General features: G+C 34.7%; 1 protein-coding gene across 4 annotated transcripts in view; it reads left to right on the top strand.

Moving 5' to 3' along the window:
- The window catches only part of GABRB2 (gamma-aminobutyric acid type A receptor subunit beta2), a 170412-nt gene extending 148232 nt beyond the window's left edge, over positions 1–22180 (top strand). For 3 of the 4 annotated variants that reach the window (XM_042790260.1, XM_033005722.2, XM_033005693.2), the window contains exons 11-12: positions 12619–12669; positions 16323–22180. In XM_042790260.1, coding sequence (XP_042646194.1) covers positions 12619–12669; positions 16323–16670 — 399 coding nt within the window. In that variant the 3' untranslated portion in view covers positions 16671–22180. The remainder of the gene's footprint in view (positions 1–12618; positions 12670–16322) is intronic. The other variant, XM_042790261.1, reaches the window with a different exon arrangement.
- The last annotated feature ends 377 nt before the right edge of the window (positions 22181–22557 follow it).

Genomic DNA, 22557 nt, shown 5'->3' with positions numbered 1-22557 from the left:
CAGAGCCCGGTCCAATCTGACCTTAAATGTTTCCATGGATGTGGAATCTACCACCTCTCTGGGCAACCCGATCCAGTGCTTCACCACGCTCATCGTAAAAGATTTTTACTTGTATCTAGTCTGAATCATCACAGAAGATTGTAACTTCATATACTCGCTCATTTTCAAAGATTGTTGGATCTGTTTGGGGTAAGGGAAAGGGAGGGAAGTGGTTAGGCCTATGTATTGATTTGCTTCTTGAATTGTGAAACCTGAGTGATAAAATAATGGAGAAATTTAACAGACATAAAACTCGAGGAAGATTCAAACTCAATTAAGAGCAGATACGTTATCACAGACTTGTTAAACAATATTGGATATGCTTAATTTTCTTTGCAGTGACTTCAGGTTAAAATGGCTGTGTGTATGATCGTTCCACTCTTGAAGCTTCTTAAGCTGCATTCAGCAGTTCCTCTAGTCTAATTTGTCATCTTTTGCCTTTGTCAGGGCTAATTCTTCTCTCTGTAAAGAGTCATATTGTTGCTTACAGGTAAATCACTGGGCTTCTTCCTCTAGACAGCTTTCATTTAATAGAAATAGCATTCACATCATTTTCTCACCTCGCTTTTCAAGACTGTCGTCTTACATTATTTCTTAAAATACCTTTATTGTCTTTATAGTCTCAAGTTTCTGAATCTCCTTTGTTCTGAATGGCATAGTACTGCAAGTGTATATATAAGGATAGGTAAACTGGGAGTCTTGCCTTTCTGCTTGAAGACCTAATATGTGTCATAAAGTGTGGTGTATATATACACTAATCCGTTGTTATGCAATTTTATTCAGTGGACTTCTCTATTTTAAATAAGAATGTCGACAAACATCAACATCCTTCCGATCCTTTGTAGGCACATTTCATGCTGTCTTTTCTTTAGGCTCAAGGCAGTAATATATTTTCTGTGCTTTTTCCAGACGATTAACAGATATGTTAAAAAATAGGGCCAAATTCTAACCTCTGTCTTCACAATGTTGTTCAGCTGACTGTCCTCCTATGGGTAATTGGACATATATCTGGGACATTTAATCTCTTCAGCTTTAAGATAATATGTCAGAGACTTCACTGAAACCCCTAACTTTCATCTGTTGATTCTGTAATTACATAGAAATGTTCTTGAATTATTTGGTTTAGAAGTTTCTATGAGGCTTCTTTTCTTCTAATTGTAATTTTTTTGTGATAGAAAGGGGGCACGGGCAGGGAAAGAAGCTACTGGGATATAACCCTTCAAGTTTTCTCCTTTATGGAGACTAGGTTTGTCTTCAAGGAGAGGATTAGCCTAACCAGGATCTCTGTAGAGTCTGGTACAACTGCAAATAATTTCAGATGTAGACCCCAACCATTTTAATATACTTAATTTCTGTTATTGCAGTTCACATAATATGCTTCTTGGTGCTCTCTCAGTACTGATTTATCCTCCACAGGTTTCCTCCAGAATCCAGTAGTTAGAGTATTTTTGATTAATTTTTAAATTTTCTCTTTCACTGTTGGATCTGATAATTTTACCTTGGATATTTCCATTTTGGAACTGTGGCTTAGATGGGCTTGCTGATGCTGACCACTGTGATGTGTCTGATGCCTCTTCTAGTCTTTGTATTGTTCAGGATTTGCAGTCTGATCACCTCCCAGGCTCAGTATTTTCAGTATGTTTTCCTGTGTTATTAAATTCCCAGTCAACCTGCTGTTTATGCTGCTTGTTACATCTTGGATTCTATTGCTGTTTTTTCCACAGCTGCTTGTCTAACTCATTTGGTTCAGACTACTACATACATTAATTGACTTATTTGGAGGTGTAAGGTGAAAATGTTTTTCAATATCAGTGATATCTGTGTATTTGTTATTCTGGATAGATCAGAAATCTCCATTACAGATATGTGGTAATTGAATGGAAACCAGAACTGTCACTGTAAAGACCATGGTAAATGTACGGGGCTGAATGAAAGGCTGATTCTTCTTCCTCTGTAAAGAAGTGCTTCTTACATCTTGCCATCTGTACATTTGACAAGGGGTGACTGTAATGGAAAAGCAGCTGTATGCGATCCTCTTCCAAAGCAACAGAGACTGGAAGTGTGTCAGGCAGCAGAGATGATACTCGCTGTGAGTACTGATATCAGTTCCTACATCAAGGCTCTTGTTAGAAGAATGGCTATAGATCCATCCCTTGATGGAGCACCTTGTCAGTCTTTTCTTAGACATCACTGTGGTTTCCTTACTGGGATATTAGTGAGAGACAGGATGTGATACTTGCATTTTGTCAACCCAGATACCAATGGTACATCTTGCCTTCCATTTCTAATCTTAATGTTATTCAGGTAGTGTTGAAATTATTTCTAAGTTATTTAAAGCTTTTTCTTTATAGTTAGATCATCTAGGTTTAGAACAATTTATTATTGCAAATTAACATTTCTTATATAAAATTTGTTATATTCTTTCAAAGTAATTTGATTTGCCACTTCACAAAAGTGGCATTATGTTGTACATGATGTAAATACATCAGTGAATGTGGGTTTAGAATATATACAGTTTCAGTAATAACTGAAGCCTAGATGTTTCCAACTTAGCTTAAAGCACAGAGATGCTGTAAGTCTACAGACTATATACATGCAGCACATGATAACATAAGTCACATACATAAAACTACCTCCAGTTTTGCAATCATGTTTTTACTGTGAGCATTAATAAAGTAATTTCCCTCTGGAAAATAGGGTTAAAATGTCAACATATTACACAACACTTCATAAAACTATTTATACAGATTTATTCAGTTTTGAGGTTTTTTTCAGTAAATGTGAACTGACATTGCTAACCTCTACATGTTTAGATAAGGGTTTTTTTTCTGAACACAAATACTTTTTTAAAATATACTGAGTATATTTTTAAAACAATGAGTAGTTCTTTACCCAGTAGTCTTTGTTTTACATAAGATATTTGGTCATCATGCCTGAAAGTTACAGCGCATTGCTGTTACACAGTGCCAAGTCACAAACAAGTTAAATTGTCAGACTAATGATGTTTTTCTATCAGAAGTTTGGATACCAAGTAGAGAACATGCAACTTTAATATGATAATAAGATTGAACATTATATGAATAGATTTGAATCACAATAGAAGTGTTCTCTTGAAGAATGAATGTAGGGTTTAGCGAGCTAAGTAAGTTTAAACAAATATAGGTATCTTTGCAATTCATTGTCCTCCTGACCCACTGTTGTTATATCCAAATTAGCACACAGTTGCCAAAGAGGAAGATGTGGCAAGGAACAGAGAGAAGCTTAACCTGTCCTCAGCTGCACTTACCATGGTAACTTTCTTCCCCTTCAAGTTGTCTCAGCTGCTGAGTTTTTCCTCTACAACTTTTTGACCAAGGAAAAGAGTCTGACCAAGTTTAACTAGAAAAGTTGAATAGCTCTCTTCAGATCTTTAAATTTCAGAGGACTCCAATGCATTATCAGAGTTTTAAGACAAACAAGACCATGCAGCTACCTGTTTCACAAATGATTGCACCTAATTATTTCACCCGTGGAACTGGGCAGGCTGAGGATGGACAGTTTCTGGCCATTGTATAGTCTAGCAAGGAAATAGGGCTCCTACAGTGTCCTCCTCCTCTAGGTGCCCATTTTCAGATTCACTGGCTTACTTTGTGTGCTGTTTGAACATGAAGACTAAATGCTTTGTGTTTCATTGTGCCATCAATACCATCCATCACAGTAACACAGTTGGAAATGACACAGAGTCAGCTCAGTTATTGCTTTGCTATCTGCCATTTCCCATGACAGATTCCAAATTCTTTTCACCACTTTACTAGTAAATAAGTGGAAGAGCCTGTGCTTTTTTTTCACTCTCGTATCTATAGATGTCTCTTTTAAAAAAGAGGGGTGGAATCAGATGAAGGGCTGTGTTAACCTGAGCCAATGTGAATCCATTGATATATACATGTGACCCTTTGCAGGCCAACTTGTGATAGCTTTCAGTGCACTGCAGACAAGGTCGTTCTCCTCGATTTTCAGACTATGGTGTAAAGATGCATTAACAGGGCTGCAGGCCTGAGACAATATACCTTGCTCCAAAGCAATGCTCATTAGCTTAGGCTTGGCTATTGCCTTTATTTCCCCTCTGATTTACTGCTGGCTTGCCTCTGGCCTTTTCAGGTCACAGCAATATTTGTTTGTTTCCATCTGAAGAAATCATATAATGTACTTCTAGTGAGGAAGAATTATTGCAAAGGTACCTAAAACCAGTCATATTTATTACATAGAACTGCACCTTATACCTTATGCAGTAGAGGTACTTCTAGTATAAAACATGAATAAGCATGTAAAACAAGTTTACACAAGATGTAAAAGCTTTTGGAAGAAAGAGGAGTTTTAAAATGGCTATATGCACAGACTCAGTTAATAAACTGAACAGGACATTAAAACACTAAGGCAACATGAAGCTCTTAAAATTTCTAAAACCTCAAATCCTCTCTGCTCTATATCACTGGAGCTAATGCTGCCACTATTCAAATTTCAGTGAAAGCATTCATCTTTCCTGATGAATAAAATCCTTTCCCCTCCAAGGAGAGCTTTCCTTTTGTCTGCAGTACAGGTAAAACTGCACAAAGAATGACTCTTGATCTAGGGTCAGAAGGTATTTCTTACACAGAAGTTTAGTGAAGGACATGTAATAAAAGTAGGCATGGATTATAAAAGCTCAGCCTTTCTCCTAAATTTACATTAATGCATTATCAAGGAACAACTTGCATATGTAACAATCAGCAATTCACAGACTGCCCAGCCAGCCTCTTCGTGTTTTATTGAAACCAGAGATTTGATAGGAGTGAAATTTGAGGAAGTTCCAGCTTTAGCCCACAGCACTTTGCAGAAGCCGTCAGAAAGTGATTTATTTCCATGATCTGCAATAGTATTCCAGATGACATCTGAATAAAGGTCAAGTCAACTGCATGAGATTTCTTTCCACAGCCGCACTCCTTTGAATGCCATGTTTAATTAATATAAGACCAGTGCATGTACATTCAATTTATTTTAAGAACATTATCCCTTTTGCTTTTGTAGTACATCTACAAACCTGCCATCCGCCTGTGACCCTGAATTAAATACACTTTTGGTTGTAAAAAAGAATCCGTTAATGAACTTTATATCATTATTTCAAATTGTAGGGGAATATGGCACCAAAAAGACAAATGCTGTACAGTGAGGTAGAAGAAATATATGTAGCTACAGTCCAGAAGGTGTGTCTGGTTAGTGAATTTGGTGAATTGATTTCCCAAAGCAGATCAGCTCTAAAGAGTTTAGCAAGGTTTAATTGAATGGCCATGAGTCAGCCAATTTCTATCTAAAAAATAAGTTGTAACTCTAAGTGTTGTGTGCTAGGGGATGTAACCCAGTTGTGCTCATGAGTCTTGAGATCACTGGATTGTGTACACTGGGCTTGGCACTAAGTGGTAAAATTATTATTATAATGTAGAGATGACTGTTTATTAACCCCCTGGCTTTATTTATAGTGTCTAAAATGATCATGTTTGGTTTCTTTTTTTACAGATAGCAGTACATTGTTATATCTAATTTAGAGGAAATCTATATTAGACGATTCAAAATTCATATCAGAATGATAGTATCCCAAACTGGTAAGAAGGAGGATGTATATTTCAAATCCCCCTTTTATAATTTTTGCCCATCTTTAGTGTATTGATAACTATTAATTTTGGTGCTTTGCCTTTGTTGTTTGCTCTTTAGGCTGTAAGAATACGTAGATTGAAGCAAGTTAATACTTTCAACACTATTTAAAACCATCAAAATTGCTGTGTTAGAACACATTCTAAAGGCTTTTTCCTAATATTTATAAAACACTTTTTTTCCTCAGTTTTTTTTTTTTTTTTTTCTTCTTCCCAACAGTGGAAACATTCTAATTCCCAGGAGAGACATGGTGCAGTCACTCTGCAGTATGCCATAGATACTGCTTGTCTAGCATGAAGATAAAGATAGAGCAAGAGTAATGAGCAGAATAGACCAAACAACCTAGGAATAATCTATCAGTATTCATAACAAAATATTACTGATATATCATATGAACTGGGGATTCATTTAGATGTGTACAAATTGTATGTTTTCTTTTATATATATATTATTTTTTTAAAAAAAGGTGTTAGGGTTTGTATTGCATATATATGTATGTTAAATTTAATGAAGCAGTCATGCTGGGCTATGAAGACCTATGTTTTATCAGTAAATACACTTAGTTACTCATTCTTTTGGATACTAGCTGCTTTCCCAGAATTTTGCATATGGAGAAATATAGACACTAGGAGTTAGTTTCTACAGAACTTAAGGAAAAGGCTAGGAGGTCAGTAGGATTATGCCTAAATTTCAATATATGTGTGTGTGTGTGTATATATATATATATATACAGACATTCATGTCTATATATATGAATATATACTTTTTATTCCTTAGATACTAGTTTTAAGAATCCTTCTTTAATGATGTAATGTTACATTAAAACATAGAAGTCTAAATCTTGTTTATTCTTATGTCTCCATTCCTCTTTTTAGAAGTGTGAGAGACTTGAATTTAGTTTTCTTCCCCACCCAAAAAACTTGAGCCTTTTCCCTAAACTGAATACATCTTAAAGCTATGTACAAAAAGCCCTGTATACCTGTCATTGCTCATGTCCTCAAAACGAACTCAACTTTCTGGTAATATTTTGGTCAGAAATGTAATGCTTTTGGGATGATCTGAAGGATGCAACAATAAAAGTCACATAGCCTAAATCAACATGATTATTTTCATGTAATATTTCGTTTGGGCCACTTTCTGTCTGTGTTTTCTTTTGGGTATTCAAAAGTTCATGCAGTTAACTTGTAATTCAGAAATTCATTTTAAATTCAGAAATTGAGAATTTTAGCTTACATTTTTCTCGATGGAATTCTGAGGTTTTATACTTTGAAGCTACAGCAGTTTTGGGTAGGAAATGTGTCTTTACATAAATTTCAGTAGTTGTGTGGAAAGTCTTTTATTTATTAAAGTATGTAATAATATAGCCAGAGGAGAAGATCCAAAAGCCGATTTCATGTAGGTATTGTTTGAAGAGGGCTAGCGGATGTGGGGGTTGATTCTTCAGCTTTTATTTTTGTTTTCTACATTATGAGGCATATACAATATATAATAATTTGCAATTTAAAAATAAGCCTGTAATTGGTCTCAATAACTCATTAAGAATTTTTTCAATTATGAGTAGATCACCCTTGCTGAAACGCATCTTATGAAACTTCTGTAACATTGAACATATTCATGTTTTACATAAACACCTACCATATTTGCATGTTAGTAAACTATTTTTTTAATCATATCTATGAAATTATATGTGTCAAGAACAAACTGGACACTGTTGCCAACAAACCCCAGTCTTCTTTCCTTCATTTTGTGTGTTCTAAAATTTTCCTACTATCCATATATTTATATTCTATATGTGTGCTTGTGTATATCTGTTGCTATAGAACTATAATAACTTGAACTAATCAAGCTGAGATTTGGTTTAAATTTACAAGCACAGGCCACCAAAATGTCAGGAAGAAACTATAACACAGTTTTTATTTTCTCTAGAATTAATGTATACACAAAACCAGTGTAAGTATAATACAAAATTTGCAATGATACATGATATTGTTATATATTTTGCATACACAGAAATTTAGTTTGAAACAAATCTGAAATGACTAACCAGGCCTTGGCAGCAAAGTTTTCTCATCCTTGTCACTCATTCAGAAATGAGTGACAAAATGTTAGACTTTCCCCAAAACAGCAGACTATCAGTGTACAAATAAATCATGCAGGGATGTTCTAATTCAGTCAACAAATTAATATTTTTTTATTATTTTAAAGCAGAATACTTTTAATTTTAATGTTGTCAGGACTAGTCTTCTGAGCCTTGCAATATGTATAGCCATGGAACTGGCAGTCTTTCAGGCTTCTAAATCAGCACTGAACATGTTCCTAAGAAGTGCATTTCTAGATATTTTTAATTTAGAAATTTGTTGTCAGAAGTTAGGAATTCATCTTTATTTTCTTCATAGTGAAAACTTGCAAGTGATTTTACATAAAACAGTCTCAAGAATTTTCTTTTTTTTTTTTTTTTTGAATTAATTACAGTTTCTCTCCAGTGTTTCATTTGACCTTTGTCACTACTCCTAGAGTTTTTCCTTGGAACTTGTGCTGCTTCTGGCCATGTTAATCTTTGGGCTGGTCCCAAGATTTATGTTGTTGGTCTTCCCCCAAATCACGAGCCTAAATCTGATGACAAGTGAGTATATCATGGTCAGATAGATTAAACGTTTGGTAGACTGCCATACAGCCCACCCACTCTTGTGACAAGTATATGCTGTATACTTCTTTGCACATTTTATTTGGCTTCAAACAAGAAAAAGAACATCTATGTATTTTAGAGAGATCTGTTCTAGAGGAGAAACTTTATCAGCCTTATTTTTACTGTCTAGTTCATATATCAAAACCATAACTATATCTAAATCAAACCTTGGAAATTTTGCCTCTTGCAATGATAATCAAATGTTCCATGAATTTTTCATCTTTCATAAAGCTTTCTTACATAAGCAATTTTTTACTGTGTTTCCGTAGTAGATTTTTGATGATAGGTATAGCTGTTAATATATATTTTGTAAGGCAACATAGCAGGAGACTGAGCTTATGGGCATAATGGAAGTTTGAAGAAATTTTTGGTCTTATTTACTACAGATGGAAGAGAGCACCTTTTAGGATGTAGGTTCCTGCTGAGGTGTTATTTATTTATATTATTTCCAATAGAATTACCTGTATAAATGTAAATGGGAGAATATCTAAAAAAAAAAAATAACAAATACTTCATCAAAGCAGTACCAGTAAGAATCTGGGCTGCCTAACACCTCATTTCTTGGCAAAACAGTAGAATTTAGAGATGTTGTTAACTGGTACCTCGGAAGATTTCTATTCCAAATCACCTGCCTTTGCTTCCTCCTACATGTCTCAGTAGTAAAAAATTGCCATTGAAAATTGTAACTGAAATTTTTAAAATGGTAGTTCTACTTACATTGCTTTTTTAATGTTTGTTTTCAGTCAAAGATAGATTTTTTTATTGTTGTTGTTCTTTTAGTGTTTACAAAATGTGCCTTGTAAAAATAAGTGCTTTCGGGAAGTTCAGATAGATTAATTTTTAAATTTTTCAACTTTTATGCTAGAAAAGTTTTTGATGCTTATCTTCAACACAGAAGAAGTTTCTTCTTTCATGGAAGGGTTTAATTTTTAAGATAGAATGACTTACAAAGAATTGTTTTGAACTGAGTGATGATTTTTCCAATATTCTGGAGGAAAAAGACATCTGTATCTGAAATTTCTAGAAGGAAGGGCACCTACCTTTAAATATCATCAATATGAAGCTTATTTAGATTTGAAGACTTCTCAATTCTCCTTAACCAATATTTAGCTCCAGCATTGTGATATGTTCTTTCAGGTTAAAAAAAAAAAGAAAATCGTTTCCTCCTTATGTGTATATGCATTATTTGTGGTTTTGGACTGAAAGCAAAAGTCTCATTTACAAGAAATCACTTGAAAACTTGACTAACCTTAATATTTATTTACATCCCATTAATGTATGTGCTTAAGTAAAGTTACAAGCTCATTTCCTGAATCAGATACCTATTTACTACTTATGGTCAGCTATATTTGCTGCACTAGAATGGAAATTACATGCACAATATCAAGGCCTTACATAATTTATTCCTTCCACCTTACTAGATATTGCATTGGACAGAATTATATTGGCCAAAATTGAAATGGAAGAAAATATTTTTCTACAGAATCATAGCATCCTCTGTATTTTAATTTCTTGGTTAGCTAAGGCGATTTATCCCCCTTTAGTCTAAAGAGCCCAAGAATGTTTTTGTGATATTTTAGGAGGTGTTGGTGCAAGGTTCAAGCTGAAGACAGGACACCAGTAGGCCATTTCCTTATTTTTTCCAATTCTGTGCCATAATTCAAACAGCACTCCTGATTTTGTCTTTTTCACTTGCTGGCTTTTGGTTTAGATCATTGGATTCTGAGCAGCAGTTTTTTTATTCATATTTCATTTTTATTCAAATGTCATGAAGCCAAAGATACTTTAGCCTCTTTCATTTTATATGGGCACTTACTCTGCAATGCCTTAAGTATGGAATCTTGTGTGTAAATAATGGATGCTGAAAGAAAACATGTTTTCAACCATTTATCAAAAATCCTGTGATACTTAACAACTAAGTTATTGATGTGTTACTAATGATAATGATCAAGAAAACACATATATCAGAGGGTAAAACTGGATGCTTAGAAATCAAATTACAAGTAGTTGGAGCCGTGTTAAAGCTTTGTGTCCAGATCTTTCATTTTCTCTCACTTTCTCCTTTTTTAATTCTTACAGATGTCTTGGTTTTTTGCTTAGATTTTTAGGCTTTAAAAATCTCAAGAACCTAAAGAAAATCCTGATTTAATTTGCAGAGTTTCTCTGTATTTTCTGACCTGAAACCAAACAAAGTATCCTGAAATTATAAGTCAACCTAATTTTACTGTCCTTCAACTGCATGCTTTATAGCCTCACCCAAATCTTAGGTGTATAATGCAGTCTGAGCTAATTCATGTAAACATGGTTTCATAAACAGTTATTGCAATGCTGGCAATAAATTCAATTTTGTACAGACAATGAAAACATGATGTTTTTTACATTCTTAAGGAGATTGTTTCACATATGGATGTTTTGAAATATTAGTCATTTGTGCTTTGAGTTCATATAGCTTTATCGCAGCAGACTTGCTTATCATGTCAAAAACGTCTGTATAACTTAAGACAGGTGCCATTTGCAAATCATTATTTCTTTTTTTTTTTTTCCAGAGTGAACCTAGCAGCAGCTTATACAGGACTACCTACCTTCCACTCATTACCTTGTGTAGTCAATGCAATCCCCAGAGATCGGTGGTTCATAATCAATAAGTCAGACCTTGTTGATGAGGTGGAATATCCCTATTACTTGTAAAGTGCACTTTGTACTTTCACCTAATCTTGCCAGAGCTACTGTGACTAGTCAGGAATGGGATGTTACTGGTTTTCTAAGCAAAGCTCAGCTGCTAAGAGGTGGGAAACAATGCTACAGATAGTACTAAGATCTTTAGCAAATTAAATTATATGTCTAGGCATGTCATGTTGGTCTTCACTGCAAAAGGGATCTTTATTTCTGTCTTAAGTTCTTAAGAATGTCAGTTCAATGGACCTATAAATGCTGAGACCTAATCTGAGGTGTTAACCTTTGTAATAGACTGGATACTTCTCCTGTCATGGTTTAGCTCACTACATTTTATTTTGGTTAATTGCAGCCCTACTGAACAAAAGGATATTTCTTTTGAATTTACAACTGGTTTGTTTTAACAAGGTTTTTCCATCAGAAATTCCAACCCTACTCTCTATTTTATCCTGAGCTATTCTGTCATAAAACGAGCCATCAATACCTGCCTGTAATTGAAGGTTAGAGGTGAAAATGAACAGTATATGAGGAAGAAAAACTGTCAATATTATATCTTTTTCAATTCATCAATGTAAATTTCCCTCCTACTGTAAAGGTGTGTTTGGCATAACAGCAGAGCATAATCACCAAACTGCTGGTTTACTCAATGTTAGTTTCAGAGATCTGGTCATCTTTGGAGGATTTCTAATGTACATATGTGTGTATGTATGTATGTGTGTGGGAGTTGTAATTTCTCTGCATTTTACAATTGCTAATGTATTACTATAAGAGGAGTTCCTCAAGAAAGCCATCATTTTGGAGTTTCTAGGTAGCAGGAAGAATATATAATGGTAACATTTCTACACTTTCCTCTGTATTCCCTTTGTTTGAGGCCATCAAAAAGGTCATGGCCTCTTTCAAGGCTCCAGGGTCAGCTTTTCTTCCAGTTGACCTGGACCTATAAGTGAATATCATTTGCATCATATATTTTGTCATCCACCTTTAAGATTGATTTATAAAAAAAAAAACAACCTCTTGCATGATTGCTGAGCTCTAGTCATTTCTCCTACACTTCTGCTTTCACCTTTTATTTCCATAGTACATGCTGCTGCTTTTTCTTCATCTTCATTCTCCCTTCCTTTCTTGTCCCTGGGAATTTCTCCATTAAGTTTGAACTCTCCTGTTCACCATAAAGAGTCTAGTTCTATGGTTGAACAATCCTTCAGCACCAAGAGATCTTTTTAACCTTCTTCCACCTCCTTTTGAAACCACTTGTATGCTTACTTTTCCCCCAGAATAATTTTAACAATTGTTTTCATATCATCATATCTTCCTTGGTCAAGTGACCAGCTGGAAAAAATACATTTACATCACAACGTTATGTTACCTTGAGGAGCAGAGCAAGGCAGTAATAGCACCTCTGAAGCCAGAATATACTTTCACTAACTGTTGGCTTAGAGGTCCCTATATCTTTTACCTAGTTGTCCTATTATTACCCTAGAGTGCTTTAATTTTAAATGAAAGATAATAGCTGCCTTATCTCTAAGGAAACTGGTGTTGATTTTATTAACTTACAGGACAGAAGAATAATTGGCACATATCATTGTCCAGAAATGTATTCAACAAAGGTATCTTTCATTGTTTTCTAATGTTTTTATCCTCAGAGACTTAAAATTCAGGTTCTGACCACTTATGGTCATTAAAGATCCCATGGCACTTTTTTATAGCGTGGTCATCTCAACCCCAAACATCTGGCCAAATGTCAATTTATGTAACTGTTCTCTTTACCTAACATTCCCCACCACCACTCACCCACCCCATAGTTTCAATTGGCTACAGCATTCTCCATTTCCTTGACTAAAATGTAGTGTATTGTTCTGCACTGTCAGTCACCACATTTCACCTCAGAGGTGATAACGCTTCACTGGGAAGTGAAGTGGTTCTTCTTTCTAATGCCTGTAAAGCGCTTTGGGATCCTTTTGAATGGGCAGTGCTGTGTGCAATAGATGTAATTCATGATCATTCTATCTCAGGCTTCACTTAGTTACAAAAGCATGTTCTATTTAGAGTTGGGCGAACCTACTTGGTGAAAATAACACTCCCAGCTCTCGCTAATCTGGCAAGGAACCTTTTGTCAAAGGTTGAAAAGCTAGGTTAATTTCTTTCTGTTTTGTTTTGGTTTTGTTGTTATTTGTTTGTTTCTTCTATTTTCACATTGATTTGTACTTCTGGATTGGAATTTTGGGAGTTCTTCAAATTGGGAATTCAAAATACCATGAAAAATACAGTTCTTGTTATGGTCAATCCACTGTTCCATGTGCAGGAGGGTCAAATTAGTGCTTGAGAAGCACCTGAACTTTGTGGTGCTTGCCTGGGTATTCTAACACTTGAAGGTTCGCCCATCACTAATTTTCACTGTATTTTGCATTATTTCTTCTGAAAAATTCTTGGAATATTGAAAAATGCTGTGCTCCAACTCTGATAGCAGTGTGATATGTGCAGAAGAGGACACTTTGCCCTAGAAGGTAGTTTAAAATATTGCTAAATGTTTTTTCTGCCCAGCGTCACTAATCTTACTACTGCCAAGATTACCAGATATCTGCAGCAGTTTGCTGTGTTAAGAAATCTACTGAAATGACAACTGAAGTGACAAAAGAATCTAAGCAAAAAGTTAGCTGAAGGAGTGATATCATGTTGCTAAAACATGTCTGTATCTAACTCTAGTAGACTAAAATAACATTTCTTTTGCATTTGTGTTCCATATAAAGTATATGAGTATGTAAAGAGCACTCAAATTTCTAATATCATTGCAGATCAAAAGGATAAGATGCTTAAAGTAGATTCATCCTAAGAAGATTTAAGATGTGAACAAATTTGTTGGCGCTAAAATCTTCCCAAAGATAGTATATTAGAATGAACAACACTGAGGTGAAAATAACCCAAGCTCTGTGTTAAGGGGTAAAACCATTGCATTAGTGGATGTTATGTCAAACTTTCCCCTGATGTCATTGGAACTAAAATTTCTATTATTTTCTTAGGCTATGTGAAACTATGGAAAATGTATTTTCCAAATGGCTTTGCACCCCTCTTGTAAGATAGTTTCCCTGTTTTCAGACATTCTTGGGATCAATGAATGCCAAGTGTCTACAATTACTTTTATTTTCAGGATACTGAAAGTCATCTTATTTGTCTGAGATCTTATAACAAAAATTACATCCAGTTTTGTCTTACATAAAACCCCAAAATCACATAATAATTTTCTAAATAACTGCACTCACTGTAAGGAAATGTTTGAAAGCTCTCTTAAGAAGCTTCATAGATCTATTTGAAAGCTTTTACATATGTTTGCTTTTGTTTGTATTACAACAGCAGAATACTCTTCTTGCCTTAGTTTTGTCTAGTGCAGACGAGAACTGATTTGATTACCTTCCTGACTAGAACGCAGTGTTTCCTCTCCATGCTCAGTATCATGCTGCAGAATTGTTAAAGGAATTTTTTTTGTCTTCCAGCTCAACTTCCCATTTTTCCAGTGCTTCTCAAAAAAGATTGATTTCCCTAATACCCTAAAAAATTTATAGATTTCTCATTAATTTGATGGAAAGCAAGCAAAAATAGATGATTTTGGCTACTTCACCTTGAGTCATTATATTTAATCTAAAACTAAAATCTAAAATATAATTAAACTAGAGGGGTGCAAACTCACATAGACTGGGGAAAAAAAAAAAAAAAAAAAAGAGGGAGGGAAATCTGGCATCTCAGTAATGCCAGTTTCTATGCATCACTTGAACAGATGTAATCACTCAAATGGCAGTGTTTCAGTAGGTCCGAAGTACTTTTTTGAGTATCTGACTTCCCAGTTCATAATACTGTGCAGTGGATGCTCCTAGAAAGCAACTGTTTTCAACCCAGTTCTCTCACCATGCCATGTGAAATTTGCACAGGGGTTTTTTAATAGTGGTAAATACAGTGCTATATTGGGTAGGGCATCTGACTGGGTGGGTACCTGCTGCTGACTATTGTCTTCTAAATATTACAGAATAGACTAATGCCATATTTTTGTTGAGAAATCCACAATAGTCCTAGTTTGTGCACTTTCAATAATAATCATAGTATATATTTTGTACATGATAAATGAATAATGTGGATGAGTTGTTCTTAAAGGAGGTCTGGGACAGTTTCATCTTTTATTTGGCCTGTAGTATATCTGCACTACCTTCATGAAGTCAGTGTACTTAATTAGCTGCTCATTAGCCATTACTGCTTTTAAAGTATTTTTATTTAATTATACTCTGTAATCACACAATTCAAAGTGTATACTTAGAGGGAAGGCTGAGGAGAATTAGAGCTTCCTAAATAACCTTATATTTGTTTTCTATAAATGGATTATTTTGAAGTTCTTCTACCGTACCTCAGATTTACTTCAGATTGCCTAAGAGTAGAATTTAGTTCCTCATCTCTGAAATCCTCTTGATTGTTTCGAAGAGGTTTCTTTACAACACTGAATTAATATTTTTTTCACTGAACTGCCTTAAAAAAAAAAAAAAAAAGGTAGCTGAAACTACCCATTGAAACAACTGTTCAATGTACATTTGATGTGATTACACTCTATGATTTTCCTTGCTTGAAACTGCAGATCTCCGCTATTCCAGCATTCAGGTTTCCACAGCATGCACTGTATTTATGAAATTCATTAGCACTGTGGAATGGAGCTTTCATATAGGTATATAGTTAGACTATGTCGGTGCCTTTCTCTCAGTAACCAGCAGTCCTGTTTGGATTATAGGGACTGAAAATTTCTGTTCTCTTGTGCAGTACTCTGGGCCTCATTTTGTAGAGGCAGAGACCTTGTGAATACCTGGTTTTGGTCAAAGCCAAAGCTTGCACTTGAAAGAATTAAAACCAAATCAAATCAGACCCTTTTCCATTTGATTTCCCTCCAAAGCCCCTGAGAAGTTAAATGTTTGCCCCGGATATCCTTCCCAGTGGCAGAATCCTACTTTCAGGAGATGAGCATGTGCTCCATTTCCAGGTATTGCTTCTACTCACTGAACACAGGGTCGAAGGAAATATCATTTATTCCATTATACTATACCGGCCTTATTGCTAGAGTTCACAAATAAATGACAATAAATATAGTCACGGCTATGCTTAAAGTCTTTCAGACAAGCTGACATCCAATGAATTATTAATGTTAGATCTAGCCCTTGTCAGCATGGCTTCAGTTTGCAACTGATTGGGCTTCCTTTCTCTCCTGTTAAATCTGCTTTCTTATTTTTTACAGATGGATCCACATGAAAATATTTTGTTGAGCACACTTGAAATTAAAAATGAGATGGCTGCCTCTGAGGCTGTGATGGGGCTTGGGGACCCTAGAGGCACTATGCTGGCGTATGACACTTCAAGCATCCAGTACCGGAAAGCTGGCTTACCCAGACACAGCTTTGGTCGCAATGCCCTGGAGCGACATGTGGCACAGAAGAAAAGTAGGCTACGGAGACGTGCATCTCAACTGAAAATTACCATTCCTGACTTGACTGATGTGAATGCCATAGATCGATGGTCGCGCATATTCTTCCCTGTTGTTTTTTCCTTCTTCAATATTGTCTATTGGCTTTACTATGTGAACTAAGAAACAAAGCCACACAGGAAGAAAGAACTGCATTTCTCTTCAAACTGGTTGTACAGCCAAAAGTGGGACTTAGAAAAATTCTATTCAGGACAAAAATTTATTTTAAAACACCTTAGTTGCTGGCCCACTCTATGGTCTGTTTTTATAATGTTTTGATTGTATCTGCTAAATCATAAATACGTTAAGTTGCAGTATGGACATATCCCCTTATCAAAATATAAGTGCATTTTGCGTGTGAAGGCAAATTGGATTTTGACAATCACTTCTGTCTCGTTGTCCCTCACTCTCTCTTTTTTCTTCCTGTTTTTTTCTTTTTTTTTTTTTTTTTTTCCTTTTGATGGCCATTTGAGTTTAGTGATATAAATTATAGAGCGGCATTTGAGAAAAAAGTTCTAGTTTCAGCAGCAGTACATACCATTCCCAGGGAAACTGCAAATCCAAGACATGTATCTACATTTAAGAGAGTATACTAAGTTGTTATCATGCTCATGAAACGTATACACTTTACCTTTTAAATGTGTGAACTTGAAAACAAGTAGTGCCTACCATCTTTCCAAGATGATGATGGTCAGAGGTTTCCCAACCATGTTCAGGTATTTCCTGTTATTTTTTAAAGAACTAAACCTTTGACTTGAGAATATTAGAGTTGGGTGTTTGCACAGAAGCTGAAGCAAAAAGCACTAGTTTTGTTTGGATTTTAAACAGAGAACATATGCTCACAGTCACAATGACTGTAGTGGTGGTCAGCAGAGGAATGTAGCAATGGTATAAAAATGCATTAAGTCTGAATGGGTAGATAGGCTGCTGTTTTGTGTTGGGGAAAGGAAATCATCTGTCCAAAGTGCCAAAATTGGTTGGCCAGATAGTAATTCTCTAGGTGGCTGGAGGAAACTAATCGTGCCCTGCCTTTTTAGGGTAGGGAGAGCTAGTGAGCAATTATAAAATACAGAGCCAAGGAAAGGGAAGGCTACATATACGTCAAAGTGTGTGTGTGTGTGTGTGTGTGTGTGTGTGTGTGTGTGTGTGTGTGTGTGTGTGTGTGTATGTACACACACAAATAAATAAATATACTGTGCAAATTAGTGTTGTCAGTTATAGTACATACCTAAGTCTGAAATACTCCTGTGGAACTGTGTGATTTCTTCCAAGTTTGCAATCTTTCCAGTGTTATGCTTGCTACTGTTGTTATGCTTAATACCTTACATCCAGTCTGATTAAAGATATCGTACGTCTTTCAACCTCAGTAAAGATCTGAGCATATGTCTTTCAGTACAAAACATACTGAGGGGGTATTTTCCTCAGTCTGGATTAGGCAATGCCATTTCACTTTTTGTTTTCCTTAACATGCTGTTTTAACAGGAAGCTTTTTGGTAGCCATCACTTTAAGATTTTAATTACATTCTTGAATGTTTCATGCTTTAGGGTAATTTTCCTTGAGAAACTAGCAAATTTCAGTTTTGCTTTATGAAACTTCTTGAAATAAAAGGGATTTTTTTCATTGCATAGAGCTTTACTCTTATAAGCAAAATAGAATAAACAAAAGGTAGACTTTTATAGGCAAAGTAGAGTTTGCCATTTAGTCCATTGTGAAACCTTTTTCTGTAATAAAAAAAAAATTAATCGTAAGAGCTGTATAAAAAGCAAAAATTCCCAATGGCTTTTACTAAATTAGATCCCCAATATTGTTTGACACAAAATATTTCATGAAGCAAAAGCCACATCTGTTGTAACTATGCTACCTCTCATCTGTGTACAAATTTCTGAAAGAAGCTAGAATTCAATTATCTTCCAAATGCTAAAAGAATTTTTTTCAGTCAGATACTTTTTCCCCCATTTAAGCGTTCCTTTGCCAATACTTCAGGATAGTTCTTATGAATATTTTTTTTCATAAAATATTTTCTTTGAATTTTCTATTCTTGCTTTAAAGGAGCAATTTTCTTACAAGTTTCTGTGGCTTTTTTTGCCCCATTTGACAGTGAATAACAGTGATAGGAGGAAAACAGTTCTGGGAACTAATAGGCCAATTTTCTGACTTTGTTTAGAGCATATCATATGTTTATTTCTGCTTCAAATGGGAAAGAATAGTTTTGAGCCTGAAATGGGATTTGCCAGGCATACACACTGCCTGTTGTTTTCAAGGGAATTTTGTGTACATTCATGTAGTGCCTCCAGGTTCAGACTCTGCAATATGTAGAGACAGGCTTTCATCGTGCGATTAACTTTCCAAGTCAAAATGTTGCTTTTCATTCACAAACTTAATTTCTGACTGCATTTCATGCATAACACAATAAGCTTTGTAGAGGCATTTGAAATTTCAACTGATAGGTATGAATCATGTTGGAAATTTTTCCCAATTCTAAGAAAGGGATCCACTTCACATTTCAGTATTTCTCTTCAAAGTCTGTTCTTTAAAAATGGTATTAATTATCACAAATAAAAACAGTCTTATAGTATTCTTCTGTACAAGCTTTTCTTTCATTTCACAAATAGCTGCCAACTCCTTTTTTATTCCACAGAAGCATATTGTGAATAGAGGGAGCTCACAGCCTATTTGTGGTTGATACACATCAAATATAAAACCTTACAGAGAATATATTGGCTCTCTGCATTGGCTTACTGCATCAGCTATTATGAAAACCACAGAGATTGAATCCTAGAACCTCACATTAATTTATCTGAAGTTACAGTACAAGCCATAATACTCTCTGATGTCGCTATTCAGAGAGTGAAAGAAAATGGTTTCTGCTCAGGTGTCACTAGGAAAGATACATTATCTGGGGGAAAGGAGCACTTTCGCTTTTACTATGTCCTTCTGGCTATTAATGAGATGTATAAAATTAGTGAAAGAGAAGGATTCTATCATTTTGTACTAAGGCTTAACACTGTGATATAAAAAGATGGGGGTGAGAAAGACTGGCAAGGCACTGTCAAGGGAAAAGTATAACTTGAGCTCAAGGTGAGCGCTTACTCCTCTTCTGAGATACTAAGAGTGAAAGTGAGAAAATTTGCCAACATACACAAGAGATGGGGTTTGCTATGTGTGCTACCCTCCAGGTAAACTAGAATAAATTTGCTTTTACTTTACAATTGACTGAAAATTAATATTCTTAATCTTTTGAACTCTGTTAATTGTTGTTGGTTTCAATAAGCAAAACATCAGAGTTAATAATTTAGATAAACCTTGTAATATAATTATAGTTGCACGTTTTATTATTCTATTAGACATAATAGCCAGCAATTAAGGTGTTTTTATCTTCGTGAAATTCATTGGCAAATTATGACTATAACATGGCACAGTTTTAATGAAAACTTTGAGATCAATCTGTAAATATATACTGTACATGACTGCTAGTAAGTATGACACATTTTCAGAACTGAAAATTCATGCAACATATTTCTGTGTTTGCATAAGGAATGTTACATTTCTATCCTATTGCAGTTTAATGACTGGGAAGAAAGACTCAAGCAATGACATTGTGACCATTTCTTTTCTCATTCCCAGGGAAGGAAAACACAGTCTTAGGTAACAGCATGTGGCAGAGTTCTTCAGACAGTTTTTACGTTCTAATATAAAGGACAAAAAATCTGTAAGATACAAAAGCACAATGCATAGAGGAAATGAGTGGTGGTTTTACACCTGGGGAAAAAAAATCCTATTTATTTCAGACGAATAAGCATTAAAATTAAAGCTCAATTATTTTTCACTATAATTATTAGACTGTGTTCCAATTCTATACTAAAACACGATACTAAACATAAGTGAATGGACATTAAACATTATCCAACTATATGTGCATATGGACATATACCTAAGTGTCTATATGGACATATGTGTGTATATATACACATACTGAGTATATATACGCACACACATTCATATGTTGGCGTGTTAAAGGAATAAGCTAATAATAGTTTTGTTTCTACCATCAACCAGTGTATGAATATATTTTTGAGGAAAAAAAAAGATTAATGTAATTAAAAAAAACAACTTACTATACAGGGTAACTGGGCATTTCTGTATCAGCAGATCAATGCTTATAATTCGTATGGAGCATTGCACCATTCGACATGATGATAGTACTGTACCTCCTAGCATCTGAAATTAGAATAGTCCTCACATTGCTTGCCTATTTCTTCTCTCTCTTTTTATAACAGCATTGTCCACTAGTAAGTTTTCAAAACCAATGAATTCCTTAGGGAACCAAGAAAAAAAAGGCAAAAATATTAACTATTTCTAGAAAATAATCTAGGGTGGGTTGGCCAGGGTACAATATTATATCAGTAGTGATCATAACATTTTGCTATGTGTACATAGAACATACAATGTGAGCAACCATAACTTAAGCTGAACGTGTGTAAATATTATCAGATTTCTTAAACATTTTTAACTCCTAATTTGTACTTTATGGTAAGGCAAAAAGGTAATTCTACTTCTGGTTTAGGTTAATGTGTCCTAAAATTATGTAAATAATTAAATAAGCTGTAAATGAGCAGTTGATAGATACAGTAATTGTTTAGTGACTTTTTTTTACTAAGTACAATAATTGCAGTGTTCTAGCAGAGTAATTTAAACACCCTTTTGCATAAACAGATTTGGATTCCAGATATAAAAAAAGTACAGAACGTACTGTAGTGTAAAATAGCCATTGTGGCAACGTAACTGCTAGCACAATCGATTCTTCTGTATGGTTAAAATGTTCAGCCAATAGAAGACAGTAGTTTGGCACTTGGTACTCAGATTAACATAAACAAATAGGGCCTGGTTTTCACTTACAATAAGGCACCTTTATGTTGCTCCAGTGAGTGGAGAGGTGAAGGAATCCAGGGTAAGTGAGAATTTGACTGTTGGTGATTTCATTACAGAAAGCCTGCATATTGCGTCTGTCTGTTTCTGAAATCTGTATCTCTTATGGAATCTAATAGTAGACTTATATTTTTCTTTTTTTTTTAAAAAAAAAGATGTTTGACTGTCGTTGGATAGCATAGTCCCCCAAAGCCAAAGAATCTTCACCCCAGAAATTGTTTAAAAGAGAAGTCTAGTAAGTCACTGCTTAACACCAAAGGTAAAGCTTAGTAAAATGCACTAGGAACTTTGTCTAAATTTTTAAGAAGCAAATGGAATGTTGGTCAAAACTAATGCCCTGTTCTACTTTGTAAAAATAATAATAATTTAAATATCCATTAATATAAAATTGAAATAGATCATCTCTACAAGAATATGCAACACTAACATTTCATAAGTATAAAACTATTTTATTTGTAAGTGCTTTGACAAAAAATGAAACTTAAATGATGAAAAATCTCACCTCTACTTTCATACGAAGGGTTGTATTTTTTTAATGTTTTTCAGACATGAGGTCATCTATTCCAATTTGATAACATTTTGTATGTTTTCACTGTTACTGTCATTTGACAGATACTCACCAGGCTGTATTGTTCATGGTCTGTCCTGTTACTTTCAGTTGAAGACAAAAAGAACATTTGAAACATGATTAATTCTAACAAGCTGACTATGATTTGACTTTTATCACGTTTTTATTTGCATGGGTGTTTAAATGGTTCTGTTAGTACTGTCTTTGCACAGCTCTGATTTATCTTTTTTAATTAGTACTATTTACTTCATAATGTAGTAATCATCAGCCTTACTAATGACCTTGTAGCCTTTCTTATATGCACATAATGCACATTTTCCAATGGCTAGAAAATGCAAAATACTAGTGGATATCATTGCATCAAATCTTCATGTCTTTCTCAAAAGGACTGCTAACCTCTGGGATATATGAGGTAGTAAAATGATGATTGTAAATGAGTAGCACATAAGAGATATTTTCTTGAATTTAAAATTATTGCAGCCAGTTTCAGCATGTAAATATATAATAATGTTGGC

This window comes from Tyto alba, unplaced genomic scaffold (assembly GCF_018691265.1).
Source record: "Tyto alba isolate M040663 unplaced genomic scaffold, T.alba_DEE_v4.0 Super-Scaffold_17, whole genome shotgun sequence".
Taxonomy (NCBI): Eukaryota; Metazoa; Chordata; class Aves; order Strigiformes; family Tytonidae; genus Tyto; species Tyto alba.
This window is presented reverse-complemented; position numbering and strand designations above follow the sequence as displayed.